Source organism: Schistocerca gregaria, chromosome 5 (genome assembly GCF_023897955.1).
Source record: "Schistocerca gregaria isolate iqSchGreg1 chromosome 5, iqSchGreg1.2, whole genome shotgun sequence".
In the NCBI taxonomy this organism is placed as follows: domain Eukaryota; kingdom Metazoa; phylum Arthropoda; class Insecta; order Orthoptera; family Acrididae; genus Schistocerca; species Schistocerca gregaria.
In genome coordinates, this window is record NC_064924.1 from 386,458,951 (window position 1) to 386,482,326 (window position 23,376).

At 37.7% G+C, this 23,376-nt stretch overlaps 1 protein-coding gene across 4 annotated transcripts in view; it reads right to left on the reverse strand.

Moving 5' to 3' along the window:
- Nucleotides 1-23,376, reverse strand: part of LOC126272413 (uncharacterized) — a 77,945-nt gene that overhangs the window by 45,059 nt on the left and 9,510 nt on the right. For all 4 annotated transcript variants that reach the window (XM_049975251.1, XM_049975249.1, XM_049975248.1 and 1 more), the window contains exon 3: nt 11,272-11,480. In XM_049975251.1, the coding sequence (XP_049831208.1) occupies nt 11,272-11,480 (209 nt within the window). The remainder of the gene's footprint in view (nt 1-11,271; nt 11,481-23,376) is intronic.

A 23,376-nucleotide genomic window follows, 5' to 3' on the forward strand; every position in this document is an offset into this window, starting at 1 on the left:
GCCAACAGACGCATGTAAGTAGGAGGAGTTGCTAGTGGAAATTGAAAGTCTTAATTTGAAGCCATATCATGTGATAGTTGTGCAGCAATTACGGGAGGAGGACCATCAGAAGTGCATAGATTACTGCACGAGACTTTTAAATAACTTCAATGATGGTTTGTTAGACCCTTTCATCATGAGTGATGAAGCATGGTCTCATGTTTCCAATTATGTGATTTCACAGAACATGAGGTACTGGGCAACAGAGAACCCTGACACTGTGTGTCAGCAACCACTCCATCATGTAAAAATTGGTGTTTGGTGCAGTGCAACAGGAACACGCACAATGAACTGATCATCTTTGATCTTAGTACCCTCTACAAAGTTGTATATATGGAAATTTTTGATGCCTTTTGTGCTCAACTCACTGAATATGAAAGATAATGCTGTTTCTTCCAGCGAGATGGGGCAACATGTCACATACTTAAGGTATCCCTGGAACAAGTCCATGATTTCTTCTCAGAGGATGGAACTGTCAGCAAAAGTTTGTTGGCCACCATGTTCACTGGATCTAACAACAGGCAATTTCTTTTTCCTCTGGCGACACTTGAGATACACACACTATGAAACAAATTCACACACAATACAGGAACTGGAAGACAGCATCAGCCATGGAGTTGCTGCCATTGATAACCAAACTTTACGTTTGGTGTATATGAATATGCTTAGACGTGGACAGCTGTGTATTGGTATTGGAGGGGGTCACTTCCAACACCATCTATAAATGAATTTTTCACTGTAACTGTAAATCCATCACAGCTCTTTGTTTCTGTAATTTCACTGCATTTAAAACTTACATTCATCCTCACCATCGTGCACAATTACACTGACACTGACATGCTTTATAGAGAGAATCAATGAAAAATTATTTGTAATTAACAAAAGAAATTTCAATCCAGCTATATTGTAGGCTCTCTTGAATAAACTGAGCAAATGAAATACTAGGACTTATTACAGTTGGTAATACTAGCTACAATGACAGCAAAGAAGAAGGAAGCACAAAGTACAGTGACAAGCAGAGATGGGCATAATTTAAATAAATTTCTACCTACATAATTATTCAAATTAGCAGATCATTCAAACAAATTTGCAAAGATATTATGTGTAACTTAAATAACGAACAACACAGAATGCCAACCACTACATTTTCTCTGTTTACTACTTCTACAGAATTATATGGCACTTGTTCCCTTGGCTCTGTGCAGTTTCTATTTGATAAATAACTTAATGGTTTGTATAAAAGTGTGCATCAGTAGCTCAATGGGTTAAGTTCCAGACTATAAAACTAAAGGTCAGGGGTTCAAGCCCCATTGGTACTATGATTTTTCTGTTTCTTATCACTTCTTTCACCTTTAACGATTACAAACAACAATGCCAAGTTAAGTTGCACTGTGTTTCAGAGTGCATACTGAAACTTAGGTCCCCCAACACTGCAGTAATCAAACCTACCTTTTCACTGAGCACAGCTTTACTTTCTTTACAGCATAACAACTGCAACATAAAAAATACTTCTAGGAGGATGGCCTCAGCAGTTACACCACTGATGCAGCCCCATTCAACTGTCTCTGCACTTGCCCCTCCCCCTGCTAACACCACAAATAATCTACGCAAGTAGTCAAAGATGAGAATGCCATGGACAAAAACTCTTAACCTGCAACATCTTCCTTAGAGTGCTAACACTATCGGATGTGGGTGTCTCCTTGTTGTAAGTGCTATGGAATGAGTGAACCAGGCAAGAACTCAGTGGTTGCGAGCAACTAACATCAACAAACTTTTAATATCAAGTCTCCTACAATGTTTATGGAATGCAGTTGAATGTCAAAATCTATTGGGAAAATATTTTACAGCTGACTATGAGTAAGCTTTCCATTATACGATGGAACAGTTTTTCAATGTGACAAGCGCCTTAGCGGTTAAACAGGGTTTTGAGATTGAAAAATTCCAGAAGAGACACTGGGTTTTGGCACATAAAAAAAGTTCATAATATTGCTACACAATGATACCTTCTTTATCAAGAAAGTATCAAAAGATGATGAGAAGAAAAGCTCCAACACAGCTGGGAATCAAACACAGGACCTCGCAATCTAGAGGCAGTGATGTTAATTATTAGACCACAAAGCGCCAAGTCCTGGCAAACCCCAGATGCAGTTTAGAGAGTCTTTCATCGTAGTGATAACTTAATTTCAACTTTTAATGGTTGAGATTTTTGTCTTAAGTAAGTAATGTTTAAATTGTTCATAAAAGTAATCCTATTGCTCTAAATTTTGTATCAGGAAGGAGGAATTGTTTTAATAAGTGATAGTGCATTCAAAATGTCAATAACACAAAAATTCATGCAACTGTGGATTTAAAATTAGTTTTTAACCTTCAGTACTGGTGGACAAGAATGCATTTTAATTTGGAAAAATGACAAATTGTTCCACGCCCATGAACCATGGACATTAGCATTGGTAGAGTGGCTTGTGTGCTCTGCAATACAGGTAGCTGAGCTGTACTATTGGTGCAACAACAAAGAAGATATATCTGTTGAGTGATCAAACATGGTTCCTGAAGAGGGGAACCAGCCTTTTCAGTGGTCTGGATGACTGACTAATCTGACCTTGTAACATCAAACAAAGCGGCCTTGATGAGCTGGAACTACAAACAGTTGAAAGCGAGGAGAAACTACAGCCATAATTTTTCCTGAGGGCATGCAGCTCTACTGCATGGGTAACTGATGATGGCATTTCTGGAAGTAAAATAGTTCCTCGTTCAGATCCCTGGGCATGGTCTATGTCATCATGAGGAGAAACAAAACTGGCATTCTATGGATCCGAGCAGAGAAAGTTGGATCCCTTAGTTGAGTGGGTAAGTTAGAAAAATTTAAAATGGAAATGGATAGTTTGACGTTATATATAGTGGGCATTGGTGAAGTTTGGTGGGAGGAGGAACATGACTTCCATTCATGTGAATGCGGCATTATAAATACGTAATCAGATAGGGGTAATAGATGACTAGGTTTCATAATGAATAAGAAAGTAAGAGTGCAGGTAAGTTACCTTGAACAGCATAGCTAATGCATTATCGTGGCCAAGATGGACATGAAGCCCACAACCACTACAGTAGTAAAAGTTTATATGCCAACTAGCTCTGCAGATGAAGAGATTGAAGAAATGTATGATGAGATAAAAGAAATTATTCAGATAGTTAAGACAGATGAAAATTTAATTGTGATGAGGGACTGGAATTTGACAGCAGGAAGAGAAGGAAAAATAGCAGTTGAATATGGACTGGGGAAAAGAAAGAAAGAGGAAGCTGCCTGGTAGAATTTTGCACACAGCATAATTTAATCATCACTACCACTTGGTTCAAGAATCATAAAAGAAGGCTGTCTATGTGAAAGAACTTGGAGACACTGAAAGGTTTTAGATTGATAATATAATGGTAAGACAGAGAGCTCGGAACCAGATTTTAAATTTTAAGACATTTCCAGTGGCATATGTGTACTCTGAAGACAATTTACTGGTTATGAGATGTAGATTAAATCTGAAGAAATTGCAAACAGGTAGGAAATTGAGGAGATGGAACTTGAGTAAGTTGAAAGAACAAGAGGGTGCGGAGAGATTCAGAGAAAGTATTGGGCAATAATTGACTACAACAGGAAAAGGAAAACAGTCGAAGCCAAATGGGTATATTTGAGAGGTGAAATAGTGAAGGCAACAGAGGATCAAACAGGTGAAAAGACAAGGCCTAGTATAAATCCTTGCATAACATAGGGGATATTGAATTTAACATTTAAAAAGTGATACTGACAGAAAGTACAAAAGGCTCACAGGAATGGCTAGAAGACAAATGTAAGAATTTAACAGCATTTATCAACAGGAGAAAGAAAGTGCCAACAGGAAAATTAAAGAGGCCTTTGGAGAAACGAGAAGCAACTGTATAGATATCAACAGCTCTGATGGAAAAACTGTTCTGAGCAAAGAAGGGAAAACTGGAATGTGGAAGCAGTATGAAGAGGATCTATACCAGGCGGGGTGAACTTGAAAGGAACATTATAGAAATGAAAGAGGATGTAAATAAATATGATATGGGAGATACAATACTGCGAGAAGAATTTGACAGAGCACTGAAAGACCTAAGTCGAAACAATGTGAGTCTGCAAGAGCTACTGGTAGCCTTGGGAAAACCAGCCATGACAAAACTCTACCATCTAGTAAGTAAGACGTAAAAGACAGGTGAAATATCCTCAGACTACAAAACTACAATTCCAAAGAAAGCAGGTGCTGAGAGGTGAGAATATTACTGAACTATAAGTTTAATAAGCTGTGGTTCCAAAATACTAATATGAATACTTTACAGAAGAATGGAAATACTGACAAAAGTCAACCTTGGAGAATATCAGTTTGGATTACAGAGAAACGAGGATCATATGAGACAATAATGATCCTACGACTTATTTTAGAAGATAGGTCAAGGAAATGTAAACCTACATTTACAGCATTTGTAAACTTATAGGTGGTTTTGACAATGTCAACTGGAATATTTTCTTTGAAATTCTGAAGGTAGCATGGGTAAAATACAAGGAGTGAAAGGCTACTTACAACTTGTATAGAAACAAGACAGTAGTTATAAGAGTCAAGGGGCATGAAAAGGAAGCAGAGGTTAAAAGGGAGTAAGACAGGGTTGTAGCCTATCTCTAATCTTATTCGATCTGTACACTGAGCAAACAGTAAAGGAAACCAAAGAAAAATTCAGAAAAGGAATTAAAGTACAGGGAGAAAAAATTAAAACTTTGGGGTTTGCTGGTGACATTGTAATTCTCTCAGAGACAGCAAAAGACTTAAAGGAGCAGATGAATGGAAAGGACACAGTCTTGAAAGGAGGGTATAAGATGAGCATCAACAAAAGGAAAATAAGGATAATTGAATGTAGTCTAATCAAACCTGGTGATACTGAGGGAATTAAATTAGGAAATGAGACTCTGAAATTAGTATATGAGTTTTGCTATTTGAGCAGCAAAATAACTGATGATAACCAAAGTAGATAGGATATAAAATGTAGACTGGCAATGACAAAGAAAGTGTTTCTGCCAAGAGAAATTTGTAACCCTGAATATTGTTTCTAAGAAAATCTTTTCTTAAAATATTTGTATGGAGTGTAGCGATGTACAGTAGTGAAATATGGACGGTCAACAGTTTAGGTATAGGCAAGAAGAGAATAAAAGATTTTGAAATTTGGTGTTACAGTAGAATGCTTAGGATTAAGTGGGCACATTATGTAACAACTAATGAGAAGGTACTGAACACACCTTAAGGGAATCAACACTGAAGCTACAGTTATTTTGTAAGATACACATGTGAGAGCACAAAAGCTTCTGCTTAACTTGTAAGCAAAGGGGTAATAGGAAATGACACTGATAAACATTTCACCACTATTAACTCAAAAAATATGTAAAGCAATCACAAACCAAAAGGTTAGTTTGAACACTACATCCAGAGATGTACTGCCAAGATGGGCAGATAAGCAAATAAGAAAAATTAGAATTTAGCAGTCTGCTGATAAAGAGACCATTACCTACAGCGGCATAAGGAAAACGGCTTCAGCACATAGTATACAACTGTCTGTACCTACTACACATGTTGTATACACACATTCAGGAACAGGAAGTGGTTCACATTGGGGAAACAAATATTTACGATTACTGTATATGGAGAAAAAGCCACATGAATCACAGAAAAACCACTACAAATGCCTCAGCACCTTAACCTTTAAATCTCAATACATATTTCTCTCCTTTTTAATTTACATAAGATAGTCCACAATGGAAAACCAATGTGAGTGTCCACTTTCCCCCTCTCCGGATGACAGCATGTATAGACACAAGTATAGTGGGGGGGGGGGGGGGGGGAGTGAAAATTATGTGGGTAAAAGCAGTGTGTGCACTAATTGCAGGGGTCAAATCAGAAAGTTAAATGATCATAAGAGTAGTCTTCAACTAACAATTAATATACTAATGAGTGATACGAAAAAACTTACATCTGAAAAGTGTGAGCCATCATGAAAGTCGTGTATACTTTCACTTGATAGCCAAGCTGTTCCTAATATGAATACAAAAAACTAACATCTAAGAAGTGTTGTGAACAATTATCACTATGAAAATTGTGTACATTTATAGATGATAGTCAAACTCTTCCAAATTAGTGGAACGCAATTACTACTGAAATGGCCATTAGTAATAAATATGAAAGCATGAAGTGTAATGGCAATGATGTTCGTTAACAATGCAGTGGTGGAGCAAACGAGACACAGTAACAGCAGAACAAAAATTACAACATTCTTTTCTTAACAGACAACTATGGCAGAAACCTGGTGAGTATTTTAGAAGACAATAACAAAGACTTACAAGCAAAAGGAGTAGTAAAACCAGGTGCAAGTATGACAAATTTTACCAATGTTAACCTGTGTGAAAAAATAAAACATGAAAATGAGCATGTCGTGTGCACAGCTGGTGCCAATGACATCGCAAGAAATTAGGCACAAAATTGCTTAGCAAGCTTGGAAAAGTTCTTAGAAGCTAACAAAACTCAAAACACAATGGTTACAATGCTACATCACAAGCATGACTTAATATATAATTTGCATGTTGACATGGAGATACGAAAAACAAATATCAAAATCAAACAGATGGGTGCTTTGTTTGGAGAACATAGAACAAAGCATATAGGTAAAACGGACAAATGTCTACATACCAAACGCAGGATGCCAGAAACTTTCACATGAGAAAATAAACAAAATTATTGCAGAGAGGGAGGACTCACACAAAATCATGAATCATAAAGGTGATAGGGATGCTTTTTTAGAGTAAAACATAGCAATTTAATCAGTATATACTGGAATGTTCAGAATACAATGAATAAACAGAGCACTAGGACATGTACCTAAATGAATCAAAACCACTTTTCTTAATAATGAGTGAATTAGGTTGCAAGGAAGAAGGAGCATATGGATACAGGCTAAGAAATTACAAACTCGTAAATTTGTACTGATGAAGGACACAAAGGTGGAGAGGTAGGCATTTACAACAGAAATAATATAGAATGTGAAAAAGTCAAATGTACTGATGATCTGAGTAAAGAAATGGTACTTGATGTTGCAGCAATAAATTTTAAATGAGGGAACAGCAGCCTGGTGATAGCAACTCTGTCTAGGTCACCTGGAAGCAGTATTGAAGAATTTTTCAATTGTTTGGAGGACCTGCTGCAGAAGACATCAGCGTATAAAAAAATATGCTGTTTATTGGACACATCAACATAGACCCTTTAAATAATAGCAATAATTATTGGCATTATATTGACTTACTTTAGTGTTATAATAACTATTATCACATAAACTCAGAACCTACAAGAATTACTGTTGAAACACAGAAATGCACTGACTACATTCTCACAAACATAGGAAATGACATATCTGATCTTACTGTGGCAATTGGTATTGGGAATGTAGATGTAACTAGAAGTGATCTGTTTATGTAGAAAAGAAAATTTAATCGTAATGAACTTAAGAGGGCTTGGGCAATGAAACGTGGGAACCAGTTTACAATGCACAAATGTCAATGATACTCTGAAAAATTTCTATAAACTATTCAATAAAACTTTAAATGAAAAATGCCCTTTAGTAAAACAAGTAACCAAAGCAATTAATCACAAATCTGAGAATTTCCCACCAGAAATTATTGAACTGTGAAAGAACATGAAAGACTATTACATACTCTTGGCACCAATGTGACACTTGACTGGGGATCCAATTTAAATGTTACAGAAACTAGCAAATATTTTTCATTCAAGGTATTACTGAGAGGGACCTCCTAGCAATCATTTCAAAATTTCAAGCTAAAATGTCTTGTGGCAGGGATGGCATTTCACCAAGCTGCTAAAGGAATGCACAGAAAATTAGTGAAGCCTCTGACATATCTAAATAATATCACCCTCTGCCATGGAGAATTCTCCGATCTTTCAAAAATTACTGAAATCTCACTCATATATAAGAAGGGAATAAAAACTGCCATAAAGACTATAGGCTAATATCATTAACTTCAGAGCTTGGGAAATTATTAAGAGAAAGTAATATTAAATCAATTTCATGCATCTTCCATCAAACTTAATCTATTTAACAATCTACAACATGGTTTTAGAAAAGGAAGATCTAATGTAACAGCAATAGCAATTTTTATACATGAAATATTAAACAAAAGATAATCCAGAATGGAATGTAACAATATTAAGAAAAGGAAAGTTGCCACTCACACCATATAGCGCAGATGGTGAGTTGCAGATACACATCAGCAAAAAGACGTCACTGTGTGTCAGTTGCATTTGCGTCTCTGCTATATGGTGACTGGCAACTTCCCTTTTCTTAACAGTGGAATATTAAACAAGCTAGCTGAAGGAGACAAAGTAACAAGCACCTTCCTGAATACGAGTAAAGCTTTGATACTGTTAATCATACAATTCTACTGCACAAATTGGAAGCATATGGCATGAGAGGGGTAGCCTTATAACTACTGACCTCCTACATGAAAGAGAGAAAACAGCTTGTCAAGCAATTTATAAAAGTAATGAACAATTGGTAACAACCGAATCACTCCACAAGGTACTTCAATGAGGTGTGCCCCAAGGAAGTGTATTGGAGCCTTTTCTGTTTCTTGTGTATGTTAATAATTTAACTGAACCCCAAAACTGCAAATTACTATGAACAGTGGTGACATCAATTGTAATTTTCTGTCACGTTACCTTACCGCAAATAAACTACTTGTAATTAAAGAGAAAAGAAAGACAGTGACAATGCAATTTATGCTCAGCTGTAGTCAGAACATAAATAGAACTCTATTTACACATCACTATTGTCAGGGTTTAAAACCGACTAGAATGAGCTGCCTTTTTTTACACCCAAAGGATGGCATCTGATTGGCTGGAATACGTCATGAAAGTGTGTACGGAGGTGGCTCCCTCCATGTCCATAAATTTTGTTTGCACTATCTAGTGTTGCTTGCAGCACCATCCATCACATCAGGCAGTGAACTGTGAGAAGTATTCCTCTGTGGTTTTTTCTTGTCAAGTGCGTGCTTACCTGCATTGCTAAGCACATAGCCAGTGTCTCTACTGAATCTTTTTTAGCAAAGTTTAATTTCAATTGTTTCTCTGTTCAAAGAGTCCCAACAGTTTGATGTGTGACAAATCTTCTCATCTGTTCAAACAAAATCTTATACTTTAACAGGTTGTGCTCTGCCACCACTAATTTATCCAAATATCTGTATTAAAGCGATACTGACGCTTGATGGAATGATCAGCAAGTGTCTGTTGAGACACGGCAAGTGAAATAAAAACATTTTATGCAAAGACTCCATCATCATAAACTTCATAGCCACAGGAAGTATATGGCTATGGGGACCAGGCTGACAGTCTTCTACAAATCTTTTCATGGATCATGTGGAATAGGCTATTTATTCATTGAACCTGATCAGATTAGGGCAATCAGGCCCTCTGTTACATCGGACCAGTGTTCCACACATGCAGCATTTTACACATCATAGTTACACCACGACAGTAGTTTGAATAAGAAAAATAGGTTAATCTAGTGACAATATGAATAAAGAGTAATGACTAAGACCTAATAAAGTAACTACTGGCAGTATTTTTACAACAGCTGTTATACATAAAAATTATGATAAAAGCAATAACAACAACAGTAAAAGAAAAATGAAATAGTAATGGTAAACATGAGAAAAATTGGCATTCGTTATGAAGATTTGTGTAGATGTACATTTATATATTGGTGTATAAAGTAGATGTTTACTGGTATAGCAAATTTTGGCGAAGGGAGATTTAAGGAGGCCGCATCAGTTAAGAAAAAACTGGGATCCGAGCAAGATGTAGTAGGAAAGAAGGAAGTAATGGGATGAAGTGCATTCATGTACAGAGGAGGGCATTACAGTTACTTTGATAGGTATGTCATCAACTGTTTTTTGAAGCCAGACATTCTTTTAAGTTCTCTAACATAATGAGGGGGGTTATTCCAGAGTCAGGTTCCTGCTACTGTAAAGTATTTCGAAAAGGTGGCTGAGCGATGTAGTGGAACAGAGAAGATTTTATTGTGATGGGAATGTGTGTTTCTGTCATGTTGTTCAGACATGTCAGACACAAGCGTTAAGGACGAGAAGAGATATGAGGGACAGTGCACATTTATAAGGCAGTAGATCAGACAGAGTGTATAGAAATCTCTGCGTTTGTCTGCATGCAGCCAGGACAGTTGTGCATCTGCTGGTGAAATGCAATCAAAAAAACCTCTTTCATTTTAATGAATTGAATGAAATTACAAGAGGAATCTCAATCCTTAAACCTATGTGATGAAACACTTTGCTTCAGAATTACACTAGTGAACACAACATTAAGAATATGGCTATTATGCATGTGCAAGCTGATATTAGACATTATACTTTAATTATATTCAATTTAAAACCAAAAATGTGATGGAAAACCAACTGAGTTAAAGAGTAACTTCTACTAGTAGGTATCTCAGATCGTTGGACATGGTATGTAGCGTAACCTCTTGAACAATTTGCTGTTCAAGCCATCGATGAGTCCAGAACCTCCTTTTGGATTTTCTCCACTGTTATTTGACTATTGCTAACAGAGTTAATGCAACTATTTAAAGCATGCCCATTTTCATAAGGAAACTGTGTGATCAGTTTTGTGGATGCAGCTGACATCTGCCAGTGAAATGTGCTGCAGTTACAAATTACAATGAAGAGCACATTTTGTGAGATGTAGCAAGTCATTTCAGAGTGTCTAGCAACCAAGGCAGACACCACATTTGGCATGCTCTGTGATGAGAAACACGTCCCATGTGACGACGGCTTTATCATCTATGGTAAATGGATCTGCTCCAACATTAAGTCCCTCAAAACTTACACCAATGACCTCTCCAAAATTAATCATTCAATGTTGCCTTCTGTCACCCTCTGAACCATTCTTGCCAAACGATATAACATTAATCCTACCCTAAAGTTTCTAAGCCTGCAGTCATTTGTGCTGTACACTCTATCCCCCTGCACCCATGAAGAGAGATAGATAGATAGATAGATAGATAGATAGATAGAGAGAGAGAGAGAGAGAGAACACTGAAATGATGATGGTTTTGGACTTCTGTCTATGTACAACTGTGAGGAAAAATTAGCTTCCAGTTCTGAATTACCTTGAATATTTATCTTGCCACATTAGAAGTTCCTCGGTAAGAGCGGCATACTCTCCATTTGGAAACTTTTCTGCCTCAGCTAAAAAGTTTGTTTCCATGGTAACTATATGATGCTCTCGTTCTAGAAGGCGTTGCTTTAAATTTTCAATTTCAACATGAAGATGTAGATTAGACTGATCAGCACAGCTTTTACAGCTCCATCCACATTCCTGAAAAAAATAAATATGACATAATTATATTAAGTGCAGAGACTTAGTAGAGCAATACAGATAACTGGGAGATTCCAGAATGAGATTTTCACTCTGCAGCCGAGTGTGTGCTGATAAGAAACTTCCTGCCAGATTAAAACTGTGTCCCGACCAAGACTCGAACTCGGGACCTTTGCCTTTCGTTGGCAAGTGCTCTACCAACTGAGCACAACTCACGATCCATCCTCACAGCTTTAATCCCACCAGTACCTCATCTCCCACCAGTACCTCCTCTCCCACCTTCCAAACTTCACAGAAGCTCTTCTGCGGAACTTATACAACTAGCACTCCTGGAAGAAAGGATATTGTGCAGACATGGCTTAGCCACAGCTTCCAGAATGAGATTTTTACTCTGTAGCAGATTGTGCACTGATATGAAACATCCTGGCAGATTAAAACTGTGTGCTGGGCCGAGATTGAACTCTTTCTGGAAACATCCCCCAGAGTGTGGCTAAGCCATGTCTCTACAATATCCTTTCCTCCAGGAGTGCTAGTACTGCAGAAGAGCTTCTATGAAGTTTGGAAGGTAGGAGACGAGGTACTGGTGGAATTAAAGCTGTGAGGACAGGTCATGAGTCATGCTTGGGTACCTCAATTGGTAGAGCACTTGTCCGTGAAAGGCAAGAGGTTGAGTCTCGGTCCAGCACACAGTTTTAATCTGCCAGGAAGTTTCAACTGAGAGATGCCTGTTGCTACAAGATCTAATAAGATTTAGAAATGATGTACATATCTGCATATCAAAATCGCTGAAGAAACTTTTTTACTGTTGGCAGATTAGAAGCTGGTGGAGAACAATGAACTTACACTGGCTATATTTTACACTGTGATTACACTGTGCAATGAAATCCAACAATTTTAATTATTGTGAAAAATACATGCAAAATACAAAATTTCACAGCCCATAAATTATCAGTTAGAACAGAGTCAACTATTATTTGTTTAATCCACAGACTGATGGATACAATGCAGAAAATAGTTTTGCCTCATACAAATCAGCATAATTATAAATTTGGGACATATTTCCCAAACTGATCCTTACCTGAGCTATCTCTTACAAGGTTTTCCACAAAAGTTACTCAGAAAGGACATTAAACAACAATGTAAAAAAACATGGATCACTAGAGGGATTAATGTCTCTTGTGAATGAAAAAGAGAAATATATTTGGTGGTAAGACAAAGTAGAGAACCTGCAGTACTTGCATACACCAAAAGCTACTCAATATTACTAAGAAAAGTTATTAAAAACTCAAGGAACATGCACATTATATCAGAAACCAGTAATTCTGACAACAGACTTAAAGCTATATGGGATGTAGTGAAATGAGAGAGGGGGCAATCACCCACAGAACAAGATAACATCACTGTTGAACTGAATAAAATGGCAACAAATGATGAGTCACAGGTAGCAAACATATTTAATATGCATTTCTTAAATATAGTCAAAAGTAGAGGGACATGCAGTTAACAGAAAAATCACAGCATTATGTTGATAAAACAACTCTCATAGAATTCCATCAAATGAATTTATCACCCACTTCTCCTTATGAAATTACGAAAATTATACATTCTCTCAAAAATAAAAGCTCATCTGAATCTGATGGTGTTTCCAATAGAGTACTAAAGATTTGTTCTCATTTCATAAGCCCTGTGTTATCTAAAATACATAAAAGCATCACTAACATCAGACATTTTTCTAGAGAGACTGAAAGGTGATAAAGAGATATGTCAATAACTAGCCACCTGTTTAACTGCTGATGTCATTTTCCAAAATTGTTAAGAAGGCAATGTATTCTAAAATAGTACCTCACCTGAGCAACAATAATATCCTCAGCAAATCACAGTATGGATTTCAGAAGCATTGTTTTGCTGAGAATGCCATTTACACATTCACTCACGAAATTTTACAAGTATTAAATAATAAAATAGTGCCGACTGGTATTTTCTGCAACCTATTTAAGGCATTTGACTCTGCAAATCACAGTATTCTCCAAAATAAACTGAAGTTTTATAGGAGTGATGGTGTAGCAAACCAATAGACAATGTCATATCTAACCGAAAAAATGTAGAAAGTTGTACTTAGTAATTCAACCAATTTATTCAAGGACATTATTCCAACTAGGGAGAGATCACGTATGGGGTTCCCCAAGGTTCAAATCTCAGATCCAATATTGTTCCTCACATATGTTATTATTTTTCTTATAATATATGACAAGCAGAATTAATATCTTTGCAGATGAAACTAGTATTGTAATCAATATGAGAACACATACAAAAACAAAACGAATAGTCAACAATGTTCTTAAAAGTATCATTGACTGGTTTTCTGTGAATGGTCTCGCCCTCAATTTGAAAAATACACAACAAATTCAGTTCTGCACATCTAGGGGTGAATTGTAACACATTGTGACAAAATAATAAATAAAGTGGAAACTTGAAGAAGCACATTTTGGAACTGTTAAAACAACTTAGTTCAGCCACATTTGTGCTTAGATTCACTGCAAATCTTGGGGAGAGAATCAGTTAAGATAACATATTTCCATTCAATAATGTCATATGAAATAATGTCTGGGCAACTCTGTCTTTAAAAACAAAAGTCTTCATTGCAGAAAAATGTGTTGTTGGAGTAATATGTGTTGCAAACCCATGATCATCCTGTAAACACGTGTTTAAGGAACTGGACATTTTGACTACGGCTTCACAGTATATTCCCTCACGAAGTTTGTTGTAATTAATACTCTGCAATTCAAACGGAACAGTGGGGGTACATAATTACAATACCAGAAGGAAAAATGACATTCATTACTCCACATAAAGACAACCTTATGCCCAAAAGGGGCGCACAATGCTGCAACAAAAATTTGATAACTTAAACCATGAAATGTGTGACAGACAGCAAAGTAAACTTTGGAAACAAATTAAAAAAGTTTCTCCTTGACAACTCCTATTCTGTAGAAGAATTTCTATAACTGTAATGTGTAAAAAACAGTGGGTAGGAATTACTATGTCCGTAGATAAAAAATATATATATCTATAAATATTCTGCATGTAGCCATATTTGAAAATTAAGTTGTGATGTGTATGTAAAATAACTTGTTCTAGATCATGATTTATCGTGCAAATTATCCATGGAACATGAAACTAGCTAACATAATACAACAATTCCAAGATAAATGCTTTACATAGTTAGGTGAGTGCAAAAATAATAAGTAATTAAAGAAGCAAATGACAACAACACATTAATAAAATAGTAAACAGCATGACATACATGTATGATCATAACATAAGATCTGTAGTTTATTAATAGTTCATTCTCATAATACATGTAGGTCATTTGTCACACACTCCAGGAATTCTTTTTGAGAGTGAAATCATTTACTTTTTATCCATTTCACAATACTACCTTTAAATTTATTTGGACACTGTGCTGGCATTCTCGTGTATACATCGGCTAAGTACTGAAGTGCAACTGATAGCTTTCTTTTGCTATTTAAACACTAATTAGAGCCCACAGAATTATCCAATAACCACATATTAGTATTCCACAACTCATATGGGAGTAGACACTACACTTCAGCACTTCCCTGTGTGGATTCCCCAGCTGAGCTTTTGGTCTATGCAAAATCCTAATATTTTGCTTTTTATTATGACGAAGCATTCAGACTGTACGCAATGTCTTCAGTTTTACCATCATTTTTCTGCAGTACATTTGCCTCAAATCAATCAGTACATCTCTCCACTGTTACCACAATGCTGTGTTGCACATTTTCAAAGTTAGTTTCACAAGTGATGAGTGTTGTGTTATCTGCTTATCAGACTGCATCATATGTCACAACTTTGGATAAAACATTCGTCTAAATAAGGGGAAGGAAATGTCCAAAAACAAATCTCTGAGGTGCACCTATTACAAATGGAAGACATTTTGACTTCTTCTGATTATTTATTTCACTAATTCTTTTTTATTGTAAAGCAGACTGCATTAGGACAGAACATTGTCTTTCCCTCTCTAGAGGAGGTTTTTTTTGTAATGATATCATGGGAGATCATTCCATATTCTTTCCTTAGGTGCACAGATATCTCTATCTTCAAACCAACTACATATCTTTGCTACCATGCTCTCAACTGCTCTGGTGGAGAAAGGCTGGAACTGCTTTGTTGGAGAAAGGCTGGATCTGCATTCATATTGTGAGAAGAAGCTACGTTTATTTGATTCAGAACATTGCCTCATCTGTATGGGCTTTAAGCAGCTATACAATGGTGACACATTACCAAAGAAATGAAGAAGATGGCTTCTATTGATGATAGAGGACTTACGATCCTGAATTGCAAAGCATGCGGAATCAAGGCTGGTTTAAGGCTCTAGCAGCACAAGTTGCCACTTGGGGCACCAAGCTGAGAGGGGGTGCCAGAGGTGCAACAACTGAAGACTTGAAATGAAAGAGGCTCTAAAAGCAAAGGTTTTTAGAGAACAAATACATGTAATGGTTTTTAGAGAACAAATACATGTAATAAGACTAACTTGTGGGGTAAATTCAAGAACATATGTAGAAACCTGTCCAATGAACTGGGTATTCCAACCACTGCTTCTCAGTATATTCATTCCTTAATTAATATATCTAAAAACAAAGATGATGTGACTTACCAAACGAAAGTGCTGGCATGTTGACACACACACACACACACACACACACACACACACACACACACACACACAAAATTCAAGCTTTTGGAACCAACAATTGCTTCATCAGGAAAGAGGAAAGTAGAGGGAAAGACGAAAGGATGTGGGCTTTAAGGGGGAGGGTAAGGAGTCTTTCCACTCCCGGGATTGGAATGACTCCTTACCCTCCCCCTTAAAGCCCACATCCTTTCATCTTTCCCTCTCCTTCCCTCTTTCCTAATGAAGCAACAGTTGGTTGCAAAAGCTTGAATTTTGTGTGTATGTTTGTTTGTGTGTCTATCAACATGCCAGTGCTTTCGTTTGGTAAGTCACATCATCTTTGTTCTAGATATATTTTTCCCATGTGGAATGTTTCCCTCTATTATATTCATTCCTTAATTAAAATTGTTGAAAATAATCTCTCTCTTTCCAACCAATGGGTCACTACTAAGTATCAATATTAGAAATAAGAACACTCTACATAAAGACCTAAAATCACTTACCTTAGTCAAAAAGAGCTGCAATATTCAGGAACACACATTTTCAATAAACTGCCATGCAACCATTAAAAGCTTGGTTTCAGATAAAGCACAGTTTAAACAGAGTTTGAAAAATTTTTTGGTAGGTGACTACTCCTACTCTATAGTTGAATATCTTAACAGGAAATGCTAGACCAACTTAAGTAAAAATGTCTGTTAGATTTCAGTGTTGACAGTATTTTGTCACAACAGTCAAGATTACACATTTTGTGTATATGATAAATTTATTCAGACAGTGTATTAATTCTGTAAATATAAACAGTTACAGTTTACTGTAATGTATTCACATATCTTGATACATCCTGACAAGTAATCAGGGAAGTGAGTATTATATTCAAATGTTCTATGTTTTTTATGTCATATATTCTGACTGGGTCCACACCAACAAGAAACATCTCATTTTCAGTCTAAGAAACAAAAACTGAATATAATATAATCAGCCATAATAAGGAATTTTGAAGTTTTGTGTGAAATGGGATCTACATGCCAAGCCCAATACCATATAAAAGGCTCAAACTGCCAAGAATGAAAATGTAGTAACACATGCAATCAACAAATGGCATATGGATTAACAGCCACTACTGTTAACATATGAAAGCCTTATGATCCGCATGCTTACTCCTCAGTCTTAGATAAAATGGTGGAGGCAGCAGATGTTTGTAACAGTTTGAGTGCAAAGGAATGACTATTTACAAGAGAAGGTACTGTGGAAGCAATGAGGAAAAAGCTGCAAAGTGGAAGGAATGAATACATAAGTTCAAGCAATAAATGTATTCCTGTGAAAGCTCTTCCAGCACAAGGCGTAAGTATCATTACTGATCACAAACCTACACCATAATTGGACAGAATGTTTATTCTTAAGATACCAAATGTATAGCTACAGAAGACGTAAAGGACAACATACAGAAAATAAAGCCATTTATCGTCAGTAATATGAATACATCTATCTTCTTAGATTTCAAGAAAGCAACAGAATGTGATGTAAACACAGTGAATCTAAACGCATCCAAAGAGAAGTGGCTACAGCTAGACAAGCATAAGCCTCATGGAGTTACGACAAGGAGAATTTTAATTTTGCAGGCTTTATACATCTTTATGTTTGCATTTTCAGCTGTTCTGAATATTTAGTTTACTGTTGAGAGTCAACAAGGTTATGAGTGTGTTTGAGTGCTCAGTGAATTCTATCAAAAAAGATGGATCAAAGAATTTGCATTCAATTTTGCTTCAAAAATGGGAAACAGTGCAGCACTGCATTTGAAATGTTGACTGTGGTTTTTGCAAATCTGCTGTGAGTAATACAAGAGTTTACGAAAGGCATAAACATTGAAAGAGGATTGAGAAGACTTTGAAGACGACAACCACCCTTGACACCCTAACACATCAATTGCTGATGACTATGTGGAAGAAGTGGTTCTGGAAAATCACCGCATCACCATCAGAGAATTTGCTTATGATGTTGACATAGTCTCTGGCTCATGCCAAGCAAGTTTTTTGGATGTTTTGGGCGTGAAACTCATAGCAGCAAAGTTTATTCCAAGACTGTTGAATTTTGATCAAAAATTGACTTCACATAGACATTGCTCAAGAATTGCTGAATAAAGTCAACGATGATCCAGAACATTAAATGAAGGTTATAACAGGTAACAAAACATAGGTGTATGAGTATGATGTAGAAACAAAGGCACAACTGTCCCAATGTAAACTGACTGATGGGTCACAACACAAAGAAAGAAAATTCGATAAGTTCAACCACATGTGAAGGTTCTTCTCACTGTTTCCTTTGATTACAATGGGTTAGTGTATCATGAACTCCTCCCTCATGGTCGTACAGTCAATAAGGAATACTACTAAGAAGTTACGTGCTGTTTATGTGAATCAACCTGGAAAAAAAAAGGACCAGAATTGTGCCAAAACTACTCGTGGAAACTGCATCACGACAATGTTCCCACTCACGCCTCTACCTCTACCTCTATCTCCATACCCTGCAAACCAACACAAAGTATGTGGCACAGGGTATGACCCACTGTACCTGTTATAAGGATTCCCTCCCGTTCCATTCATGTATGAAGTGTGGGAAGAATGCTTGCTGAAATGCCTCTGTTCTTGCAGTAATTATTCTAATCTTGTTCACGAGATCCCTATGTGAGTGATACATAAGAGGTTGTGGAGTATTCCTAGACTCATCGTTTTAATGGCAATTCTTGAAACTTTGTTAGTAGATATTCTCAGAATAGGTACGTCTATCTTCAAGAGTATGCCAGATCATTTTCTTCATCATCACTATGACTCTCTCCTATAGGTCAATCAAACATGTGGCCATTCATGCTGCCCTTCTCTGTATACATTCAATATCATCTGTTAGTTCTATCTGGTACGAGTGCAATATTCTAGTGGTTCAAAAAGAGGTCCAATGTTCAGGAATATACATTTTCAATAAATTGCCAGCAACCATTAAAACCTTAGTTTAAGATAAATCACAGTTTAAACATAGTCTAAAAGATTTTTTGGTAGGCCAAATCATCCTACTCCATAGATGAATATCTTAATGGGATGTTAGACCAGCTTAAGTAAAATTGTCTGATAGATTTCAGTTTTAGCAGACTTGGTCACAACACGCAAAATTAGGTATTTTGTGTATCATAAATTTATTAAAGCGTACATTTGATTCTGATGCTGTAATAATTCTGTAAATATTGACAGTTCCAGTTTACTGTATGCATTCAGCTATTTTGACAATCTCCCTACAAATGATAAGGGTAGTGAGTATTATATTCAAATGCTTTAGGTTTCTTATGTTATACTTTTGACTTGTTCCACACCCACAAGAATCTTCTCAGTTTTGAGTATGGAACGAAAACTGAATCTAATCTAACAGGTCGCATGAGTGATTTTCAAGCAATCTCCTGTGCAGACTAATTGCACTTCCCCAGTGTTCTACCAATATACCTGCTTTACCCACAACTGATTTCATCTGATCATTCCATTTCATATGCCTACAAAGTGTTAATCTAAGTATTTATATGACTTGGTGGATTCCAACTGTGGCTCACTGATATTATCGTCACAGGCTACTATGTTTTTTTCTTTTATTTTCTGAAGTGCAAAATTTTCCATTTCTGAACACCTAAAGCAAGTTGTCAATCTTTGCAAAACTTTGAAATCTTATCAAGATTTGACTGAATATTTGTGCAGCTTCTTTCAGACAGTACTTCATTACAGATAAATGTTCACCTACAAAAAGTCTGAGGTTACTATTAATATTGTTTGCCAGATCATTGATAACAACAAAGACTGCAAGGGGCACACCCGAAGTTACTTCTACATCTCATGATAACTCTCCACCTATTATAACATGCTATGTCCTCCCTACCAAATAGTCCTCAAGCCAGTCAAAAATTTCACTTGATACCCATAGCACCACTTTTTGGAAATCAAGAAATATTGCATCTATGTGACTGCCTTTTTCTAAAGCTTTGAGTATGTCAAGTGCTCATTAGGTTTCACATGATCAATGTTTTCAAAATCCATGCTGGTTAGCATGGAACTTGCTTTTTAGGGTGCAAAAACGACTAACGTCATATGCACTCATATGAGAACCTCAGAACACTAGGACAAAAAAGGATAAAAAATACTACACATTAAGCCTGATCACTGGAAGAAAAGAGCTAAGAATAACAAATTGGAGAAAGGTCTACAAAATACGCCATAGAGGCAGCGGAGGTCCCGAACTAAAGAGTAAGTGTCCTTTGCCATGTTGCCGTGACAGATAAAAAGTAAAATGCAGTTGACAGCCTGCACATCTTTCACTAAAACAGCCAATAACTCAGACAGCAAACATACGTTAGAACATAAGTGGATAAAAAAGAGCATTTGGTCCGGAAATGGCAAACCATCAAACAATGGTGACAATGAGCACGAAGTGATGGGGGAACATCACTTAACACACGGCAATGGCTAAAACGACCGTACTCAATACACAACCTAGTTAAAATAATCTCCTCACAGTGAGAGGCTCACGAGTAAGTCGGCCCAGCAGCTGGGAGAGGTTTAATTCCACGGAGCTTGTTCCCATGAAGATGACACCAGTGGTGATGCCAAAGTGACACCACCTGCTGACTAATGACAACAGAGAGATCATTGGAAGGCATGGAAGAACTAGCAGGCCAAGGTAAGAGGACTGCAGCCTTGGCAGCAGCATCAGCAACCTTGTTTCACATCAGATGAATGTGACCCGGGACCTTTATAAACGTTACAGTGACTCCCTCAAGAGTGAGCAAGTGGAAGCATTCTTGTACTCGCTGCACTAAGGAATGGACTGTTTACAGCATACAGAGACTGAAGTGCACTGAGAGAATTGGAACAGATAACACAACTCAAAAGCCTGTGTTGACAGATGTACTGTGTGGCCTGATACAGGGCAAAGAGGTCTGCTGTAAATACTGAGCTGTGTTCCGGAAGCCAATACTACAAATGGATGGGGCCAATGGTGAAGGCATACCCGACAAACAGTCAGTCCAAGAGTCATCAGTGTACACAGATGTACTATTACTATGTTTCACGTAAAGATTGAATCTGGAGCAGTCTCCTTAGGAAGTAAATGAAGTCCAAGTGAACATGGGCTGCCACACAAAGCCAATGTGGTGAAGGGTTCACATCTATCAGGAACATGGCAGGTAGTGTGAAGTTAAGCTGCTGGAGCAATAGCTGAAAGCGAACTCCAAGAGGTAACAGAGAAGAGAGAGACGCCCCATATGGGCCGTCATGAAGAACGAGGCATAACATGGATGGCCAAGCATAGCAGAAAAACAGCATGTGTATCCGCTGAGGACAACATCACATCCTTATGTCAGTGGTAGTTCAGCAGCTTTTGCACAGACTCTCAACCGGGCTCATGTAAAAGGCACCAGTAGCCAAACGAATGCCACAATGGTGGATTGTACTTAGATGGCATAAGACGGATGGCATGCAGCTGCATAAACAAAACACCCATAGTCTACTTTTGAACAGACAAGGGATAAGTACAAACAGAGAAAGGTTGTCCAATCTACTCCCTAGGAAGTGCTGCTTAGAACACTGAGGGACCAGGTATAGTAGGGGGCCGGGTAAGACAAGTGGGAGGGCCAAGCAAGTTTGCTATCAAGTATGAGGTCCAGGACTTTTATAGTTTCAGTGCAGAAGAGCAACAAGCCCAAGATGCACAGATGGTGGAAAAACCCCATTGCACCACCAGAAATTCGCACAAACAGGTTTGTTGACAGAAGAGCAAAAGCCAGTGTCAATGATCCACGAGTAAAGGCAATCAAGACATCACTAAAGATGCCACTCAAGGACACAAGTCTGTGGAGAACTGCAATTAATCACAAAATCACAACCAGAAGGTAGCCAGAGATGCCCGGCGGGTGACAGGGTTAAAGCTGATAGCAAAGAGGACAACGCTCAGGACGAGCCTGAGGCACACCATTTTCTAGGATAAAGGTGTCTGACACGGTAGAACCCACACATAACTTGAAAACTCTGTCCTTTAAAAACTCCTGAAGGAAACTGGGCAGGTGGCCTCAGAGGCCACAAATGTAGAGAGCATGGAGGATACCAGTCTTCCAGCAGGTGTCTCAGGCTTTCTCCAAATCAAAAAACAGGGTTACAGTCTGGTATTTTGGCAGAAAACTGTTCATGACATAGGTTTACAAAGTGACAAGATGGTCAAGTGCAGTACAGCATGCCCGAAACCCACTTTTGTAAGACTCAAGCCTCCATATCAGCTGGGCATGAATCTCACATTCCACCACCTTGCAAACACAGCTGGTGAGAAAAATGAGGCAGGGTAGCTAGAAGGAAAGTTTTTCTTCACTGGGCTTAGGTATGGGTATGGCAATGGCTTCATGGCTGCATCTGGGAAACATACAATATACTCAAATTCATTTGTATGTATGAAGGAGAAAGCACTTGTCCTGTAAGAAAAAGGTGCTGCAACATCTGAATGTGAATATCATCCAGCCCTGTGGTGGAAGATTGGGATGAAGTGAGAGAATGATCGAAGCTCCTGCATAGTATAGGTAATATTGTAGCAATAACGATTCTGGGAGGAGAACAGTATCACCCCATCCAGAGGAGAGGGAGACTGTTGGATAGAGGGTGTGGGTGCAGTGGGTTAGCAGAGATTGAGGCCAGGAGAATTACAGAAGCAAAGGATGTTGGAAGGATAAGTCCATTCTGAGTATTACAGGAAAGCTGGTGCTGTGTAAAAGATCCAGATGGCACAGGTTGTCAATCAGTCCTTTAACTTGAACATGTTTTTCTCAGTGGTGTATTTTGCTCAAACCCATCAACCACCAACAACACCTGCATTTTGTCAGTTGTCACCCCTTCCACACCAAAAACTTTCTGTCTTTTAGCCAGGCCATCCATGGATGGCATATGTACAGTGACAAGAAGTCCCTTACCCAGTATGCTCAAGGTCTCTCAAAGGCCTTCATAGATAGGTAACACCCTCCAAACATAGACATCATAGGGATTATTCTGTGCCATGTCCTCGCACTCCTAACCATCCCATCATCTCCAAGAACGAGCAGCAAAAATCACTCCAAACTGTAGCAACTGCACCATGTCTTTGGCCAGGGCTCCGACAATCTACCATAATTCCCAGAAATGAGGGATATTCTAC